General features: G+C 38.2%; 1 protein-coding gene across 1 annotated transcript in view; it reads left to right on the top strand.

Moving 5' to 3' along the window:
* LOC139735540 (BTB/POZ domain-containing protein KCTD3-like) overlaps nucleotides 1-18,937 on the top strand; it is a 29,352-nt gene continuing 10,415 nt past the window's right edge. The window contains exons 1-5 of the mRNA XM_071646296.1: nucleotides 1-161; nucleotides 16,314-16,367; nucleotides 17,326-17,371; nucleotides 18,036-18,168; nucleotides 18,637-18,717. Coding sequence (XP_071502397.1) covers nucleotides 79-161; nucleotides 16,314-16,367; nucleotides 17,326-17,371; nucleotides 18,036-18,168; nucleotides 18,637-18,717 — 397 coding nt within the window. The 5' untranslated portion in view covers nucleotides 1-78. The remainder of the gene's footprint in view (nucleotides 162-16,313; nucleotides 16,368-17,325; nucleotides 17,372-18,035; nucleotides 18,169-18,636; nucleotides 18,718-18,937) is intronic.

The raw sequence follows: 18,937 nt of genomic DNA, 5'->3' as shown, positions 1-18,937 counted from the left end.
AAGTGTAGTCAGGTGTTGAACCATTAGGACTCAAGAATTATCAATATTTAGACGTGTAACGTCTGTCTTTTCGTCCAGATGCCTCTTGATTGGAGACCAACGATGAGTGGACACTTTTTTTGTTCGGGCGATCTCATAAAACTGAACGTCGGTGGAACAAGGTAAGTAGATTCTACTGCTCGTTTACACTCCAGTCGAAGTTCTAGTCCCACATATCTATTTTGACGCTGTAATAATCGCAAATCGTGGGTAATTTCTTCTTCTTCTGATTAAGTCTGCCTCCTTCAATAGACTGAAGATTCTTGCAGACTGATTTAATTTAATTTTAAATTTAATTTAATTTTAAATTTAATTTAATTTAATGACGGCAGGGATAGAATTAAACTACCCGGGTATAAATTTACAACTGCAACTGACTAATATGTGAATGAGTTGAACAAAGAGAGAGTGGGCGGAGAAAATGTGGATATCTGTTTGACCAATCAAGATGACACAATAGTCAAAGATTTGAGGGGTCCACATCCATCATTGCATCACTGACTGTCCATCACAATGTCAAATGTTGTACTCAATTCAATAAATTTACTCAATTCAATCTATTCAATCACTAACATATAGACACTATAAAATAGGGGTCTAATAGCATTTTGTATTTTTGTGTTTGTTCATGATCTAACCCCCCCCCCCCCCCCCCCCCCCCCCCGGTGCGGGGCGCTAGTGTTTACTGTTACTTGTGTTAGCAGAAGAGTAAGGGAATAATATCATAACATTTTCAGAAAACCGACCTCCCTCGACTTTGGAAGTAGCGGGTCACAAATTATTAAAATTTTATACTCACTCAGATTTTAATCTTAGAGGCAACCTTATTGCTGTGCAGCAATGTCTTTTACAGAGACCGGCGGCATTGAGACAGCCACGTTGCCATTGTAAGAGCATTGACATCAACGTCCTTTAGACTGCACTGCTGTGTTATCTTGTCTTGCCGAAGATGCCCACAATCAATAGGTTGATTATCATGGCACTAGGGATGCAGACTAAGCCAGACCTGTCGCTGTCCTGCATTGACCTTCGAAACTGCTATTTACACTGTACAATTTTTTTTTTCTCTCTCTCTCTCTTTAAAAAAAAAAACAGCCCAATGATGGTTTGTTATGTTGTGCGGCGCGCTGCAACCAAAACGCTGCTGTGATGGTTCGTAATTACTCGGTCGCGATGCCTCGCACAACATGGTAATTAAATAAATATACTTAACTCACTTATATAAAGTGAGGTAAGTTAACTTACCTTGCTTGGTAATCCTGCGTTATAGCGCAGGATCAACGAAGAGACAGGTAGGCGCGGATGCCAGGTCGTGCTAGTCCCTGGCTGGTATACGCTGTGTCGCTGGTCGCTGGTCGCTGTGTCGCTGGTATACGCTGTGTCGCTAGGTCGCTAGGTCGCTGTGTCGCTCGCTGTTTCTGGTTCCTGGTTCCTTTTCTTGTTCCTTGTCTCTCTTCGTAGTATGTGCCACGTCCCCTTTTTATACTGTGGTAGGCGGACGGGTTGCCCATGCTGGGCTAGAGGGTGGAGATACCCGTAGCCGTAAGCCCATTCAGTTGCCCGTAACCCTATCCCTTGGGGGTGTATGTGTGTGTGTGTGTGTGTCACGGGTCACTGCCCGTGCAGCATAATTGCCGGTTTCGAGCCAGGCATATTATGCCGCACGGGCGAACATGTAAATATATGCTTATATGTTGCCTTATGCAACAGTTACTTGCTGACCCTTGACGTAAATGTGTCATGGGTTGGAGCAGCCACTACTTTCTCTGGAAGGCTGTTCCAGTCCTTTATGGTTCTCGGTAGGAAAGATGACCCCCTGTATTGTGTTCTGCAGGTGACAAGCTGGAACTGTTTGCTCTGAAAGCGCCGTTGGTGAGGGGGTAGTGGAAGGAGTTTTGATTTGATTATCGGGCAGTGGGCAAGGTCATTGTTGATCCTAAAGAGCATGGAGAGACGTGAGATCTTTCTGCGGTGTTCCAGGGACTGCAAGCCAAGGGTCTTGATCATCTGGCTAACACTTAATGTGTTGTGGTACCTGTTCAACACAAAGTGAGCAGCTTATCTTTGTACAGACTCTACCTTATTGATGTTTTTTCCGAGTAGCGGGATCCCAAATACAGGAGGCATACTCAAGTGCTGGTCTTACAAATGCCTTGTAAATGTACGTGCTTTCCTTGATCTTACTGGAACTTATCTTGAGATTTCTTCTGAGGAAGCCCAGTGTTCTGCTTGCTTTATTGTAGATTTCGTTGATATGGTTGTCCCAGCTTACGTTCTGCTGGACAGTCACTCTGAGATGCTTTGCACTAGGAACCTGTCCAAAGTGTGGCCTTGTAAGTGGTATGGCAGCTGTAATGGGTTTCTACTCCTGATGACTGGCAGGGAGCAGCACTTTGCCGGATGGAACTTCATGTCCCAGCTGTCTTCCCAGTTGGTAAGGCACTGGAGGGCATCTTGCAGGAGATCTTGGTCTGCGCTGCTTGTTACTACATGGTACACTGCTGTGTCGTCAGCAAAGAGACAGACCTTCGATTGATTGTTGATATATGCCAGGAACAGACACGGACCTAAGACTGACCCCTGCGGGATGCCCGACTTAACATGGACAGAGGATGACCTCTTGCCGTTCACCAGTACAGCTTGGCATCTATCATGTAAAAAGTTGGTAATCCATGAGAGAGTACCTCCATGGACCCCATAGCACTGGAGTTTGTGTATCAGTAAGCTATGGTTCACCCGATCGAAAGTCTTGGCGAAGTCCATTACCAGGATGTCAGTTTGTTTTCCACTCTCCAGGCTGTGTGTTAGTTCCTCTGTTAGCTCAACAATCTGTGTATTGCATGAATGCTGTTTACAAAAACCATGGCTGCTGGGAATCTGCCAACACATCATATGTGTCAAAGTGGTCCATCACTTCACTGACCACTATGTGCTCCATGATCTTAGTTGCAGGCTACACATGTGAGCGAAATTGGTCGATAATTTCCTGGATCGTAATGCTCACCATTTTTGAAAATGGGTGTCACATGGGCATCTCTCCAGTCTGCCGGTACCGACCCTGTCAGCAGAGATGACTGGAAGATGGCTGTAAGTGCTGGAGCCAGCTCCCTGGAAAGCTCTTTAAACACTCTGGGGCTTATGCCATCTGGGCCACCAGCCTTATGTCAACAGAATAAAAGAAAAAAAAAAGGAGAAGAGAAAAACAATGATGGATGAAGGGAAATAAAGCATTGTCCGATTTGAATCTTCAGTTTGGTTGCCATTATCAACATGAAATGACAGGGAGGAATTATTAAAGAAAATCTGTTTATGTGATGATTTGCGTGTATTCTGTATGGGAGTCAAATAATTATACCCCGAACACAATCAAACCAACTCTATTCAGTCAAATACCAATACAGCCTCCAGTAAAAAAAAAAATCATACTTGAGATGATCTTTATTCACAGATTTAATACTTTGTTACAATTTCCATGATCTACCCCCCTCCCCCTGAAAAAGTAGGCCTAATTCTGAGGTTGAAAATAATTTGGTTAGCTGAAGATGATGAACATATACAAATAGACCTACTAATACAAACACCAATAGTATTACTTATACGTATATTAATACTAATGTTGATAATGACAGCGATAGAGATAATACTATTAAACTAAAGAAATAACATACAGCGTATACAGCAACATCATACCTCATTTTTCACCATATCTGTCGCTGCAGTAATCTCTGCTCGTTTTGCATTTGAAGACACCTTGCTCATTGCTGGGATGCCATGCAAATACCTAACATATGGGATTTGATATACCCCACTGCCTTCTGTAATGGTGGTGGTATTGAGTCATCAGGGTCCCGGGATACATGCTTTTCTCCTTCTTCTTCATCATCCTCTTGATATTTTGTGGCTCCGATTGTCATCGCATGCCTCAGATCCCATGTCCTCAACTTGATTTCCTGCAACCTTAAAATCAAGCTGCTCAGTTTGACCTGAGCTTTGTTTTTGGGGGGTAGCAAAAAGGGCCTTCCTTTTCGCTTTGGGGGTTGGGGAGTTCTGTACTGGTGCTCCATTCTCTCCTAATTGACAGTCCTTTTCTTTCCTTGTTTCATAGTGTTTCTGAGAATTACTGTGTGGCATTTCCGGCACACAAAATTGTCCAAATACACAATCCTGCTGCAAAGTTTGAAGGCTGTACCTGGAGATGTAATCGTGGCCAGTCTCAATCGACTATATCCCTTTGTCCTCTTTTCGAAGAGGCCATAATTCCATACAACGGTCAAATAGAAAACATCAGGAAAAGAGACGGGCTCTATGCTGCTTGTGCAGAAAAGTTTTCCCGCCATGCGCAGCTTTGGTCAGAGCAGAGCCATGAACTTGACTCAGCTCACACAGTGCAGAAACATGAGGAGGGAATGCAAAATCACTGCACATGTGGATTCACACATGTATAGAGAATGCGAATGTGAGGTGGTTTCATGACTAGCAAATAATCACTCTCTATATGTCTACACCAGTTTTCGTGGCAATATTTACAGCCATTTGCAATAATAATCTAGATGTAGACAAACAGTGGAATTTTAGTAATCCTGTTGACTTTCATCTCAGGGCAGAAATATTTCCCTACTCGTCATTATTTTGTCCTACATATATGCTTAAATTAGTGCATACACATTTGGTAAAATGGAGATGTGGGGAAAAGGTGAAATATCAGTAGTTGACCTTGACTTATGACCATTGTTTCTGAGCATTTGATAATAATGACAATGCATACATGCATACTTTTACAATTTCCATAGTGCCATTTCCATTCTGATTAAATGCTTAAGGTGCTTTACTCCAAAGCAAACTGACTGAAAATACGAATACCATAAAAGAAGGAGATGAAAAAGAAGAAGTGAATGGCCGTCTTTAAACTGCACTTTAAACAGTTAGGACTTTAATAGGTAAGTCCTAGAAGACGTTATTTTCACCTAAAAGTTGATAGGCAAAGCTTTGTGCGCTCATGGGAATGCGAATGACACTGGTATGGGCGTGATTGTCACCTTCCCTCCCCAGGTGTTCATTGTGCACAGTCATGAGAATGACGAACATAATATAGACGATTACACAGGACATCACAGTAATTGTTCCTAATATGCATGAAGTGGAAGAGAATAAATGTATAAATATGCTTGTACATTACCATCGCTAATACATAATAGTGTAATCATAACACTCCTATGTATAAATAACAATAACAATATGAAGTTATAATTGGGTGTATGAGTGTTATTAGTTATAGTGTTGATGATATTAGTGTTTTAACAAACCACTTTACCTTTTGAAAATGCCATGGGGAGTAGTGGAATAAAACCCAAATGACCATATTGGAACTGAAAGGGCTAATTTCAAGTTTTTCATTAAACAATCTCATATACCTTAAAGAAGAAAGTCACTCTAACATTCTATCATTTTCATGAGAATGAAAAACAAAATATCCAGCAGAACAGTAAACAAAATGATGAAAATATGATGAAAAAATAAGGAAGTTATGACATTCATAGATTTAAAAAATTTTCAGAAACACTTTTTGACCAATCGTTATGAATGAATGAATGAATGAATGAATGAATGAATGAAATTGAATGAATATTCATAGTAGTCAAATTTATTGGTCTGTATGCCAATGCATAGAAAGTTAGCGTCCATTTTTAAACTTGTTATACACAATTATTATTAAACACACACACACACACACACAATCGAACAGCAAGTAATATGACTTAAAAGAAAAAGAAAGACAGGTAGGATTTCAATCGTAGTATTTAAGCCTTTTCAAAGAAAAAAAAGTCTCTTTAAATAAACAATCAAATAATTCTGAACCATTGACGATACACAGGACATGCGTGAAACAGAATTATTATCCTCATGAATTCCATTATATTCACAATTCCTTTATTCCAAATAAGTAATGTAATGAACATTCGACATGTTTGAACATCATGCATTCTACTACGTTACGCCTGTTTAACATCGGCTCATAAATATTCATATCAGGTCTCAGTGAGAACTCGAGCTTTCTTTCCATACGCATACAACGTGTATCTTGACTGGGGTGGGGGAGATCCTCAGGTTTCTGCGAAGAAGGAATGCGTGGGTATTGTTTGCTTTTTGTGCAGATGTTGTCAACATGCCTGTTCCAACGTAGGTCTGAGGAAATTGTGACTCCTAGGTATTTCACTTCTGGGAAAGCCTTGAGAGGTTTGCCATAGAGGGTGTACTGGAAGACCTCTAGATGTCTTTTATGGGTGACCCGAAGGACTTGACACTTATCAGGATTGAACTCCATCAGCTACTTCTTGCTCCAATCAGCTAGAGTATCAAGGTCAGCCTGAAGTTTTTTGGACTCGATGGCAGTTTTGGCAGTCATGTAGATCAGGGTTGTCATCAGCGAAGAGTTGCACACTGGAATTGAGGGATTCATCAGGTAGGTCATTGATGAAAAATAGGAAGAGGAAAGGCCCGATGACTGAACCTTGAGGCACGCCTGATTTCACGAAGCCTGCATATGAGGTTTGGCCTTCTAGCACAACTTGTTGAGTACGGTTGTGAAGTAAGTTTTCGATCCATCTGCCTGTATATCCTTTGATTTCATAGAAATTAAGCTTCTGGGTGAGTCGTTGGTGGCCAACTTTGTCAAAGGCTTTACTTACAAGTGTAAGTCCAGTACGATGACATCTGTTTGGTTTGCCTCTTGCATGTTGTTCTGGAGATCTCCCAGAAATCCAGCGAGTTGTGTTTCACCAGACATTCTATTCTTGTTCTAAAGCCAGACTGTAGCGGGTAGAGGATTTCATTAATTGTGGCATGGTGCATAATGCTGCTGGTAATAATGTGTTGCACTGTCTTGGAGAATACCCAGGTGAGGGAAATCGGTCTGTAGTTCGATGGGTTGGATGCACTGCCCTTCTTGGTTGCCAATATCAACATGAACTGACTGGGGGGAATTATTAAAGAAAATCTCTTTATGTGATGATTTGTGTGTATTCAATATGGGAGTCAAATAATTATACCCCAAACACAATCAAACCGACTCTGTTCAGTCAATACCAATACAGCCTCCAGTAAAAAATCATAATTGAGGTGATGTTTATTCACGGATTTAATACTTTGTTACGATTTCTGCGATCAACCCCCCTCCCCCTGAAAAAGTAGGCCTAATTCTGAGGTTGAAAATAGTTTGGCTAGCTGAAGATGATGAAAATATGAATAGACCCACTAATACTAACACCAATAATAATGATACTATAAATATTAATACTAATGTTGATAATAACAGCGATAGAGATGATACTATTAAAGAAATGATATATATGCAACAACATCGTAATTTTGATGTTCACACGTCAGAATAAAACAGTGTAAGCATATTACATGTACCTCATTTTACACCATATCTGTCGCTGCAGTAATCACTGCTCGTTTCGCGTTTGAAGACACCTTTCACATTGCCCGGATGCCATGCAAATACCTATGGGATTTGATATACCCCACTGCCTTCTGTAATGGTGGTGGTATTGAGTCGTCAGGGTCCCGGGATACACGCTTTTCTCCTTCTTCTTCATCATCCTCTTGATATTTTGTGGCTCCGATTGTCATCGCATGCCTCAGATCCCGTGTCCTCAACTTGATTTCCCGCAACCTTAAAATCAAGCTGCTCAGTTTGACCTGATCTTTGTTTTTTTGGGGTAGCAAAAAGGGCCCTCCTTTTCGCTTTTGGGGTTGGGGAGTTCTCTACTGGCACTCCACTCTCTCCTAATCGACTTCTTTCAGGGCGCCGATGGGCAGTCCTTTACTTTCCTTGTTTCATAGTGTTTCTGAGAATTACTGTGTGGCATTTCCGGCACACAAAATTGTCCAAATACACAGTCCTGCCGCAAAGTTTGAAGGCTGTACCTGGAGATGTAACTATGGCTAGTCTCAATCGACTATACCCCTTTGGCCCCTTTTCGAAGAGAGTCATGCAGATAACACACCTAGATGGATCATATTAGGCCATGATTCCATACAGCGGTTAAAAAGAAAATATCAGGAAAAGAGACAGGCTTTATGCTGCTTGTTCAGAAAAGTTTTCCCGCCATGCGCAGCGTTGGTCAGAGCAGAGCCACAAACTTGGCTCAGCTCACACAGCGCAGAAACAAGAAGAGGGAATGCAAAATTACCGCACGTGTGGATTCACACATAGAGAACGTGAATTAGAGGTGGTTTCATGACTAGCAAATACTCACTCTCAGTATACACCAATTTTTGTGGCAATATTTACAGCCATTTGCAATAATGATATGTAGACAAACAGTGAAATTTAGTAATCCTCTTGACTTTCATCTCAGAGTAGAAATTTTTCCCTGCTCATTATTATTTTGTCCTAGATATATGTTTAAATTAGTGCATACACATTTGGTAAAATGGAGATGTGGGGAAAAGGTGAAATTTTAGTAGTTGACCTTGACCTACATTGTATGACCATTGTTTCTGAGCATTTGATAATAATGATAATGCAAACATGCATACATACAATTTCCATAATGCCATTTCCATTCTGATTAAATGCTTAAGGTGCTTTACACCAAAGCAAAATTAATGAAAATTTGAATACCATAAAAGACAAAGGAGATTAAAAAAGAAGAAGTGAATGGCTGTCTTTAAACAGCACTTTCAAACAAATAGGACTGTAATAGGTATCTCCTAAAAGACGTTATTTCCACCTAGAAGTTGATAGGCACAGCTTTGTGCGCTCATGGGCATGCGAATGACACTGGTATGGGCGTGATTGTTACCTTCTCTCCCCAGGTGTTCATTGTGCACAATCATGAGAATGATGAACGTAAAATATAGACGATTACACAGGACAATACATAACATAATGGTGCGTAATTGTTCCTAATAAGCATGATGTGGAAGAGAATAAATGTATAAATATGCCTGTACATTACCATCGCTAATACATAAAAGGTGTAATCATAACACTCCTGTGTACAAAATGATAATAACAATATGAAGTTATAATTGAGTGTATGAGTGTTAGTTATAGTGTTGGTGATATGTGTGTTTTAACAAACCATTTCACCTTTTGAAAATGCCATGGGGAGTAGTGGAATAAAACCCCAATGATCACATGGATGGAACTGAAAGGGATAATTTGTAGTTTTTCATTAACCAGTCTGATATGCCTTGAAGAAGAAAATCACTCTAAAATTCTATCAATTTCATGAGAATGAAAAAAAAATCCAGCAGAACAGTGCAAAAAATGATAAAAATATGATTACAAAAAAAGGAAGTTATGACATTCATAGATTTCAAAAATTTTTGGAAACACTTTTTGACCAATCACTATGAATGAATGAATAAATGAATGAATGAATGAATGAATGTATGAATGAATGAATGAATGAATGAAATTGAATGAAGATTCAGAATAGTGAAATTTATTGGTCTCTATGCTAATGCATAGAAAGTTAGCTTCCATTTTTTTAACTTGTTATATACACAATTATTATTAAACACACACACACACACACACACACACACACACACACACACACATAATCGAACAGCAAGTAATATGACTTAAAAGAAAAAGAACGACAGGTAAGATTTCAATCGTAGTATTTAAGGCTTTTCAAAGAAAAAAAAAGTCTGTAAATAAACAATCAAATAATTCTGAACCATTGACGGTACACAAGACATGCGTGAAACAGAATTATTATCCTCATGAATTCCATTATGTTTGCAATTCCTTTATTCCAAATAAGTAATGTAATGAACATTCGACATGTTCGAACATCATGCATTCTACTACGTTACGCCTGTTTAACATCGGCTCATGAGTATTCATATCAGGTCTCAGTGAGAACTCAAGCTTTCTTTCCATACGCATACAATGTGTATCTTGACTGGTGTGGGGGAGATCCTCGGGTTTCTGCGAAGGAATGCGTGGGTATTGTTTGCTTTTTGTGCAGATCCAGTTGTCAACATGCCTGTTCCAACGTAGGTCTGAGGAAATTGTGACTCCTAGGTATTTCACTTCTGGGAAAGCCTTGAGAGGTTTGCCATAGAGGGTGTACTGGAAGACCTCTAGATGTCTTTTACGGGTGACCCGAAGGACTTGACACTTATCAGGATTGAACTCCATCAGCCATTTCTTGCTCCAATCAGCTAGAGCATCAAGGTCACCCTGAAGTTTTTTGGAATCAATGGCAGTTTTGGCAGTCATGTAGATCAGGTGTCATCAGCGAAGAGTTGCACACTGGAATTGAGGGATTCAGGCAGGTCATTGATGAAAGCAAGGAAGAGGCAAGGCCCGATGACCGAAACTTGAGGCACTCCTGATTTCATGAAGCCTGCATATGAGGTTTGGCCTTCTAGCACAACTTGTTGAGTACGGTTGTGAAGTAAGTTTTCGATCCATCTGCCTGTATATCCTTTGTTACCATGGAAATTAAGCTTCTGGGTGAGTCGTTGGTGGCCAACCTTATCAAAGGCTTTACTTACAAGTGTAAGTCCAGTACTATGACATCTGTTTGGTTACCATCTGGCATGTTGTTTTGGAGATCTCCCAGAAATCCAGCGAGTTGTGTTTCACCAGACATTCTTGTTCTAAAGCCATACTGTAGCGGGTAGAAGATTTCATTGATTGTAGCATGGTGCATAACGCTGCTGGTAGTAATGTGTTCCATTATCTTGCAGCATACCCAGGTGAGGGAAATAGGGTCTGTAGTTTGATGGGTTGGATGCACTGCCCTTCTTGGTTGCCAATATCAACATGAAATGACTGGGAGGAATTATTAAAGAAAATCTCTTTATGTGATGATATGCGTGTATTCAATATGGGAGTCAAATAATTATACCTCGAACACAATCAAACCGACTCTGTTCAGTCAATACCAATACAGCCTCCAGTACAAAATCATAATTGAGGTGATGTTTATTCACGGATATAATACTTTGTTACAATTTCCGTGATCAACCCCTCTCCCCCTTAAAAAGTAGGCTTAATTCTGAGGTTGAAAATAGTTTGGCTAGCTGACGATGATGAAAATATGAATAGACCCACTAATACTGACACCAATAATAATGATACTATAAATATTAATACTAATGTTGATAATAACAGCAATAGAGATGATACTATTAAAGAAATAATATATCATCATTGCAGCAACATCATAATTTTGATGTTCACACGTCAGAATAAAAACAGTGTAAGCATAATACCTCATTTTCCCCATATCTGTCACTGCAGTAATCACTGCTCGTTTCGCATTTGAAAACACCTTGCACATTACCCAGATGCCATGCAAATACCTATGGGATTTGATATACCCCACTGCCTTCTGTAATGGTGGTGGTATTGAGTCATCAGGGTCCCGGGATACATGCTTTTCTCCTTCATCTTCATCATCCTCATGATATTCTGTGGCACCGATGTCATCGCATGCCTCAGATCCTGTGTCCTCAACTTGATTTCCTGCAACCTTAAAATCAAGCTGCTCAGTTTGACCTGATCTTTGTTTTTTTGGGGTAGCAAAAAGGGCCCTCCTTTTCACTTTTGGGGTTGGGGAGTTCTCTACTGGCGCTCCATTCTCTCCTAATTGACTTCTTGCAGGGCGCCGATGGGCAGTCCTTTTCTTTCCTTGTTTCATAGTGTTTCTGAGAATTACTGTGTGGCATTTCCGGCGCACAAAATTGTCCAAATACACAGTCCTGCTGCAAAGTTTGAAGGCTGTACCTGGAGATGTAATTGTGGCCAGTCTCAATCGACTATACCCCTTTGGCCCCTTTTCGAAGAGAGTCATGCACATGTACACCTAGATGGATCGTAATAGGCCATGATTCCATACAGCGGTTAAAAAGAAAACATCAGGAAAAGAGACAGGCTCTATGCTGCTTGTTCAGAAAAGTTTTCCCGCCATGCGCAGCGTTGGTCAGAGCAGAGCCACAAACTTGGCTCAGCTCACATAGCGCAGAAACACGAAGAGGGAATTCAATTTAATCACTGCACATGTGGATTCACACCTAGAGAATGCGAATGTGAGGTGGTTTCATGACTAGCAAATAATCACTCTCTATATTCACCAATTTTCCTGGTAATCTTTACATCCAGTTGCAATAATAATATGTAGACAAACAGTGAAATTTTAGTAATCCTCTTGACTTTCATCTCAGGGCAGAAATGTTTCCCTACTCATTATTATTTTGTCCTATAATCATAAGTTTAAATTAGTGCATACACATTTGGTAGAATCCAAGATAATGACACAAACCCCCCAAGAAAATCATTGTCAGGCATTTACCGGTATGTAATAAGTTTTTAGAAAAGATTCCTTGAGCATTTTCCAAAATATATATACAGTGTTATATACATTATATATGGTGAAAATTTTGACTTTTGACTTTTGCCCCATTGCATGGCCTATAATTATATCTACAGAATCAACCTTTACCCGATAATACATTCTAATATGCTTACAGTAGTTTCATGAAAATAACTTCGTCATGTTTATGTTGGTATATGGAGATGTGGGGAAAAGGTGAAATTTTAGTAGTTGACCTTGACCTATGACCATTGTTTCTGAGCATTTGATAATAATGACAATGCATACATATCAATTTCCATGTGCCATTTCCTTTGATTAAATGCTTGTAAGGTGCTTTACACCAAAGCAAAATAACTGAAAATACAAACACCATAAAAGAAGAAGAAGGTGAAAAAGAAGAAGCGAATGGCCGTCTTTAAACTGCACTTTCAAACAAATAGGACTTTTAATAGGTAACTCCTAAAAGACGTTATTTCCACCCAAAAGTTGATAGGCAAAGCTTTGTGCGCTCATGGTCATGCGAATGACACTGGTATGGGCGTGATTGTCACCTTCCCTTCCCAGGTATTTATTGTGCACAATCATGAGAATGATGAACATAATACGATTACACAGGACATAACATAATAGTGCGTAATTGTTCCTAATATGCATGAAGTGAAAGAGAATAAATGTATAAATATGCTTGTACATTACCATCGCTAATACATAAAAGTGTAATCATAACACTCCTATGTATAAATAACAATAACAATATGAAATCATAATTGAGTGTATGAGTGTTATTAGTTGTAGTGTTGATGATATAAGTGTTTTAACAAACCACTTCACCTTTTGAAAATGCCATGGGGAGTAGTGGAATAAAACCCCAATGACCATATGGATGGAACTGAAAGGGTTAATTTCTACATTTTCATTAACCAATCTGATATGCCTTGAAGAAGAAAGTCGCTCTCCAATTCATGTGAATAAAAAAAAATATCTAGCAGAACAGTGTTAAAAAATGATAAAAATATTATTAAAAAATAAGGAAGTTATGACATTCATAGATTTCAAAAATTTTCAGAAACACTTTTTGACCAATCGTTATGAATGAGTGAATGAATGAATGAATGAAATTGAATGAATACATTCAGAGTAGTGCTATTTATTGGTCTGTATGCTTCTGCATAGAAAGTTAGCTTTCACTTTTTTAAACTTGTTATACACAATTATCATTAAACACACACACATGCACACACACACACACACACACACACTCATACACAATCTAACAGCAAGTGATATGACTTAAAGAAAAGGAAGGACAGGTAGGATTTCAACCATAAGCCTTTTCAAAGAAAAAAAAGTCTCTTTATAAACAAATAATTCTGAACCATTGATGGTACACAGGACGTGCGTGAAACAGAATTATATCCTCATGAATTCCATTATGTTCGCAATTCCTTTATCCCAAATAAGTAATGTAATGAACATTCGACATGTTCGAACATCATGAATTCCATTATGTTCGCAATTCCTTTAGTCCAAATAAGTAATGTATTGAACATTCGACATGTTCAAACATCTTACATTCTACTACGTTACGCCTGTTTAACATCGGCTCATGAATATTCATATCAGGTCTCAGCGAGAACTTAAGATTTTTTTCCATACGCATCGGCATGCAACGTGTATTATAATATCGCTACATTTTATCCATACCCGATCAACAGCAAGATTGTTGGCACATGTGCTGTGAAAGCACTACGGCAATGTATTTACAAAGTTTGCAGGGAGGACCAAAAGGCTCAGACAAAATCTTTCACTGGACTCTTACAGGGGGGCATTTCATCAACGAGTTCGTCTGAGTTTTCACCGACAAATTTGCTATCAGCCAATCAGACGCAAGAATTTACACTGACAACTGTTAAAAGCTAATGAAATCCTTGCGTCTGATTGGCTGATAGCAAATTTGTCGGTGAAAACTCCGACGAACTCGTTGATGAAATGCCCCCCTGGTCAATAGCACAATCAGGGTATGCAATCGTGTAACAGGGCAAAAATGAAAAAACTTGGTGAAAATGCTTTTTTTGTTGTTTGTTGTAGCTGAGTGTTCAAATTTTCATTTCATGTAAAGAAAGAGTCAAAATTTTGCATTAAACTGCGCATAAATTAGCATTTAAATTAGGGGTGTCGAATTACATTGAAATGACTAATATATTGGAAAAATTCATTTAAAAAAAGGAGAATGTTTTTTTCATCTGATATTGCTGTTAGATATTCCTTATAAATATCCCTTTCATTCACCACCAGCACACAGCCATGACATATCACAAAATATGAATGAATTTCATATTTTCACTTCTCGAAATGGATGCTCAATTTTGTAGGCATTATTTTGAATTCAAATAAAACCACTTTTACATATTTTATCATATTTCACTTTTGCCAAAGAGTGAAGAGGCGAAACTTTCAGGAATAGGTAACAGACATATAGTGGCAATTATTACAAATTTTTATGAAATTAGGGCTGGTACTTTGGAAGATATTATATTTTTCATCAAAAAATTATCTGTACAGTTTGACCTTGAATGTGCGCACAGTGTTTGGATCAATTCTCATATTTGTAAACACAGATAGACGAATGAATGTGAGATTTATGATGACTTGAGTTGATATCCAAGCTGTGACACTCAAACAATGACATATTAAGCCAAAATACGTTTTTGCTTATGATATCTTTAGAATTTGAACAAGCATTGAAATATGAACACTGAACACTTATCATATGACCTTCATGCAGTATAACATGGGCGTGTATCGCACTTTTTTATGCTCAGCAATTTGTAAAAATATTTAAAAATAAGTTCCTATTGCTCAAATTTGCTAAAATTTTCACACAATAGATTTCTACATATGTACAATTCATGGTTAAAAAATCAAGGATATTCCATAAGGGGAAAAGATTCTTTAAAGTAGTCAAATTAGGATATACCTCACTGAAAATACTGAAAAACGGCTGCACTTATTTTACTCAGCATTTGAAAATGGCTCAAAACTCAAAACTGGCTGAACATTTATTGGCAAACAGCGCACCATATTGTAGTGTGTCTTCAGTACTTTCAGGAAAAGCAGAAAAATAAGCTGTTTCTCCATGTATAGCTGTACAGCATGGGTTAAAAGGTCACAATGTCACAAAAATAAGCCAGCATTACACTCCTACCAGGATGGGACTTCAGACCTTATAACTTTCTCCAGCTCAAAGAACCACTGTTTTTTATTGCATGCAAGCAATGGCAGGAAAAATCCATTAATTTGATACCAAACACATAGGGGTAGACTTAAAATATGGACCTCAAATCTTGATTTTACGTAAGTTGTAAAACGCTTTTTTTGACGCATTACGTGGGTTTTGGGGGACTTTTTGGTAATTAATCTTTAATAATTAACAGTAAATGAGAAGAAATTAGCTATTGTCTTACCACATGTGATTACTGATGTCTTAGCATGCTGCATGTGAATTTTTAAGTCAGTTGGTGCATTCTTTTAGAAGTTACAATTTTTTAAAGTGAGAAAGTCATGATTGCATACCCTGATTGTGCTTATCACCTACAGCAAATCTTATTTGTAAATCAATGCCCGCGCTAATAATTGTAAATATATCGGCTAACAGATTGGCTCTGAATTTTAGCATAAAACTATGTATTTTGGTCTCTGGTCTCCCGGACAGTAAAGCCATATCAGGCGATATATCGAAAGCAATAAGCTAACCCTGCGACCCTGACACATACGTGTTGGGGTCGCTGTTGTGGTTATTCATGATCATGACATAACACTACTATTTAACACTTAATTTAGATCTACACTAACACTAGTAATACTAGTAAACACTACAAGCCCAGGTATTACAATGTGATTTTCATACCCCTTTTATTCGCACAGATTTTCAACATCCAGGCAGACACTGACATGGATTCCAGACTCTTTTTTCTCAAGGTAAAAAACCTGCATCAAGGTTTGACCTCCCGTGCCAAAATTTGACCGTACACAACAGCATAGGTTTTACATGTAGTCGGCAGTCAAATTTTGGACAGCATTATGGTCGAATCCCGGGCAGCTTGCTTTAAATATCAACAAATTCTTTGGCTTTTGCTATTGTTGAAGGTTGTTCGGCATGTGAATATTTCCAGAAATTTTTCTTTTCATTCTGGTAAAATAAGATCAGGTGTTGAATAAATGAAAAATATGAATCAATAAGAAATATGAAACAATGTAAGTATTTGGAAATTATTTAATGTTCTTTTTAAATTGTTTTTGCTATCTTTGGCTTAAAGATGTGAAGGAATCTGCTCATTTTGAGGGATATGTCTTCAAAATTGAAATTTGTTTTCTGAGTATGATCAAAGGGCAGTCCATTATGATACTAAAGTTGCTTCTGATATTATGTCTATACAGTATGTCCCCCAAAAGATTACCATCAGATTTTCACATTTCTAACACCCAATATGATTAAATTGTGTAAATGCTACTTCAGGGTCTTAAAATATAACATCTTAGCTCTATTTTGCAGAAAACCCCATTCAATTTGGTTAGGTGGTCACAGAGAAATGTGGATTGTTGTAAAGCATGTCATGATTCTGGTTCTTCCAAGTTTAGCACTTGGATGCTCTTGTGTGTGAACACAATAGACAGAACTTGGAAGGAAGAGATTCTTGACATGCTCTACAAAAAGTAAGATGTAAGATGTAAGATGTGGGCAATGAGTTATAGTTTCGTATCCTGAAATTATATTTGGATTGATTCACTGTTTTTAAAGTTATCATTGCAGAGGGTCCTGTTGTAATTTTTTTTTTTGGACATATGGTATATGTATTTATTGCAACAAAGACTGTGTGTGTTTAAAAATTCACTGCTATCTGTTCCTCCTTTTCTTCATCCCCTGACATAAACATAGCCTACTAAGTGGAAGAATATCTTCTGTGAAGGATGAAACTGGAGCGGTAAGTGCTGCAAATAGAGTGAGGAACAAAAAAAAAAATCAATCTTATGTACTACATTGTAAACAGTAGCAGTGCTATTGCAGTAAAATCTTTGTTAATGGCACCAGCATATTGATATGTATTTTGGGGGTGTTTTCTTCAATTGATATTGTACATAAATCTGCTGCTCCTATGACACTGTAATTATGATTCAGATGTACAGAAGTACATGTAGTTGAAATGTGAACTGAACCTGGAGTTGAATATATCTATTATATGTCATCTGTGCCCATAGGCATTGTCGTATGTTTTAACATATCTCACTTAATTTATTTTGATCATGTGTACAAATCTTCTCATCATCTGATATTCAAATACAAATGTGCTGCATATATCAAGGTTGTAATTTGGGGGTAAAGCAAAATAGGTTTGTATCAATATTGTGTCAATAATGTTTATGTTGTCACTTCCAAAAGGTGTGTAGCAGTCCCTTCGCATTTACTGTGTGAGATGTTCAAAGAATGTAAATGCCTCAAATGAAATATATAGTATCTGAAGTATGCTAAGCTCCTGGAACCATGCAATAGTTGTACTCTTCTTTTAGTTCATTTATTTATCTGTTATTTAGCAGCATGTCTTAAAAAACAAACAAACAAAAGCATTTTTGTTTCATGTCATGTTTCAGATATTTATTGACAGAGACCCCAGTGCCTTTGTTCCCATCCTCAATTATCTGAGGACAAAGGAACTGAATCTCAAAGGCATTGACATACAGACCCTGAAACATGAGGCAGAATTCTATGGAATCCTACCACTGGGTGAGTAATGCACTCATTGTCAGTTTGCATCATTGCATGTCTCCATAACACTCCTGTAGGTGTGATAGAATACATGTGTCTCCTTCTTGTTCTGTTTTGTGGCCAGTCTTTACTGAGCTTTAGGCAAGCATCTGTCCAAATAATGAACGGCTAGTAAGAATTGTGCTTGGGCATGAAGACTAGAAAATTCAAATTGATAAATTTCAAAAGTTAGCTACTTGATTAAACAAACTCTTGAGAAAAGTACTGCAGAGTCCTAATTCAGTGTGATATACAAATACAACCTGTGATTAGTGAAGTTATTTGAATATGCATGCATGTTCCAATACAATTTAGATGATGGCTGTTTTAAATGCAAAACCAAGATATCTGTCTATGTATGCTGTCAGTCTCAGAGCAGTTCAGTCATTTTACCCATACTGATACAAATTAGATTATTTTGCTTTGGTGTCATACATTTGTTTCCAGTGAAGAAATTGGCCTTATGTGAGGATCTGGATCATTCATCCTGTGGAAATGTCCTCTTCCATGGATTTTTGCCCCCAACACGTAAGTAGAATCTGTCAAATGTAGATTAAAAAGAAATGTATATCATGCAATGCACAATCCCTTTCATCACCGGTCATTCTACGACAGTATTCTTTTGTGATATTTTTGTAGCCACTATATAAGTAGTGTATGGAAAATAAGGTTATGGACCATGGACAGGATGACATAGGGAATATTTCAACTATTGATCCTGGGATGCTCTGTGAAATGGTTGTTACTC

The sequence above is a fragment of the Diadema antillarum genome, unplaced genomic scaffold, assembly GCF_040938485.1.
Source record: "Diadema antillarum isolate AM-2024a unplaced genomic scaffold, OU_Dant_1.0 seq00000584_RagTag, whole genome shotgun sequence".
NCBI lineage: Eukaryota > Metazoa > Echinodermata > Echinoidea > Diadematoida > Diadematidae > Diadema > Diadema antillarum.
The sequence above is the reverse complement of the archived record's forward strand: the minus strand, read 5'-3'. Positions and strand labels throughout refer to the sequence as shown.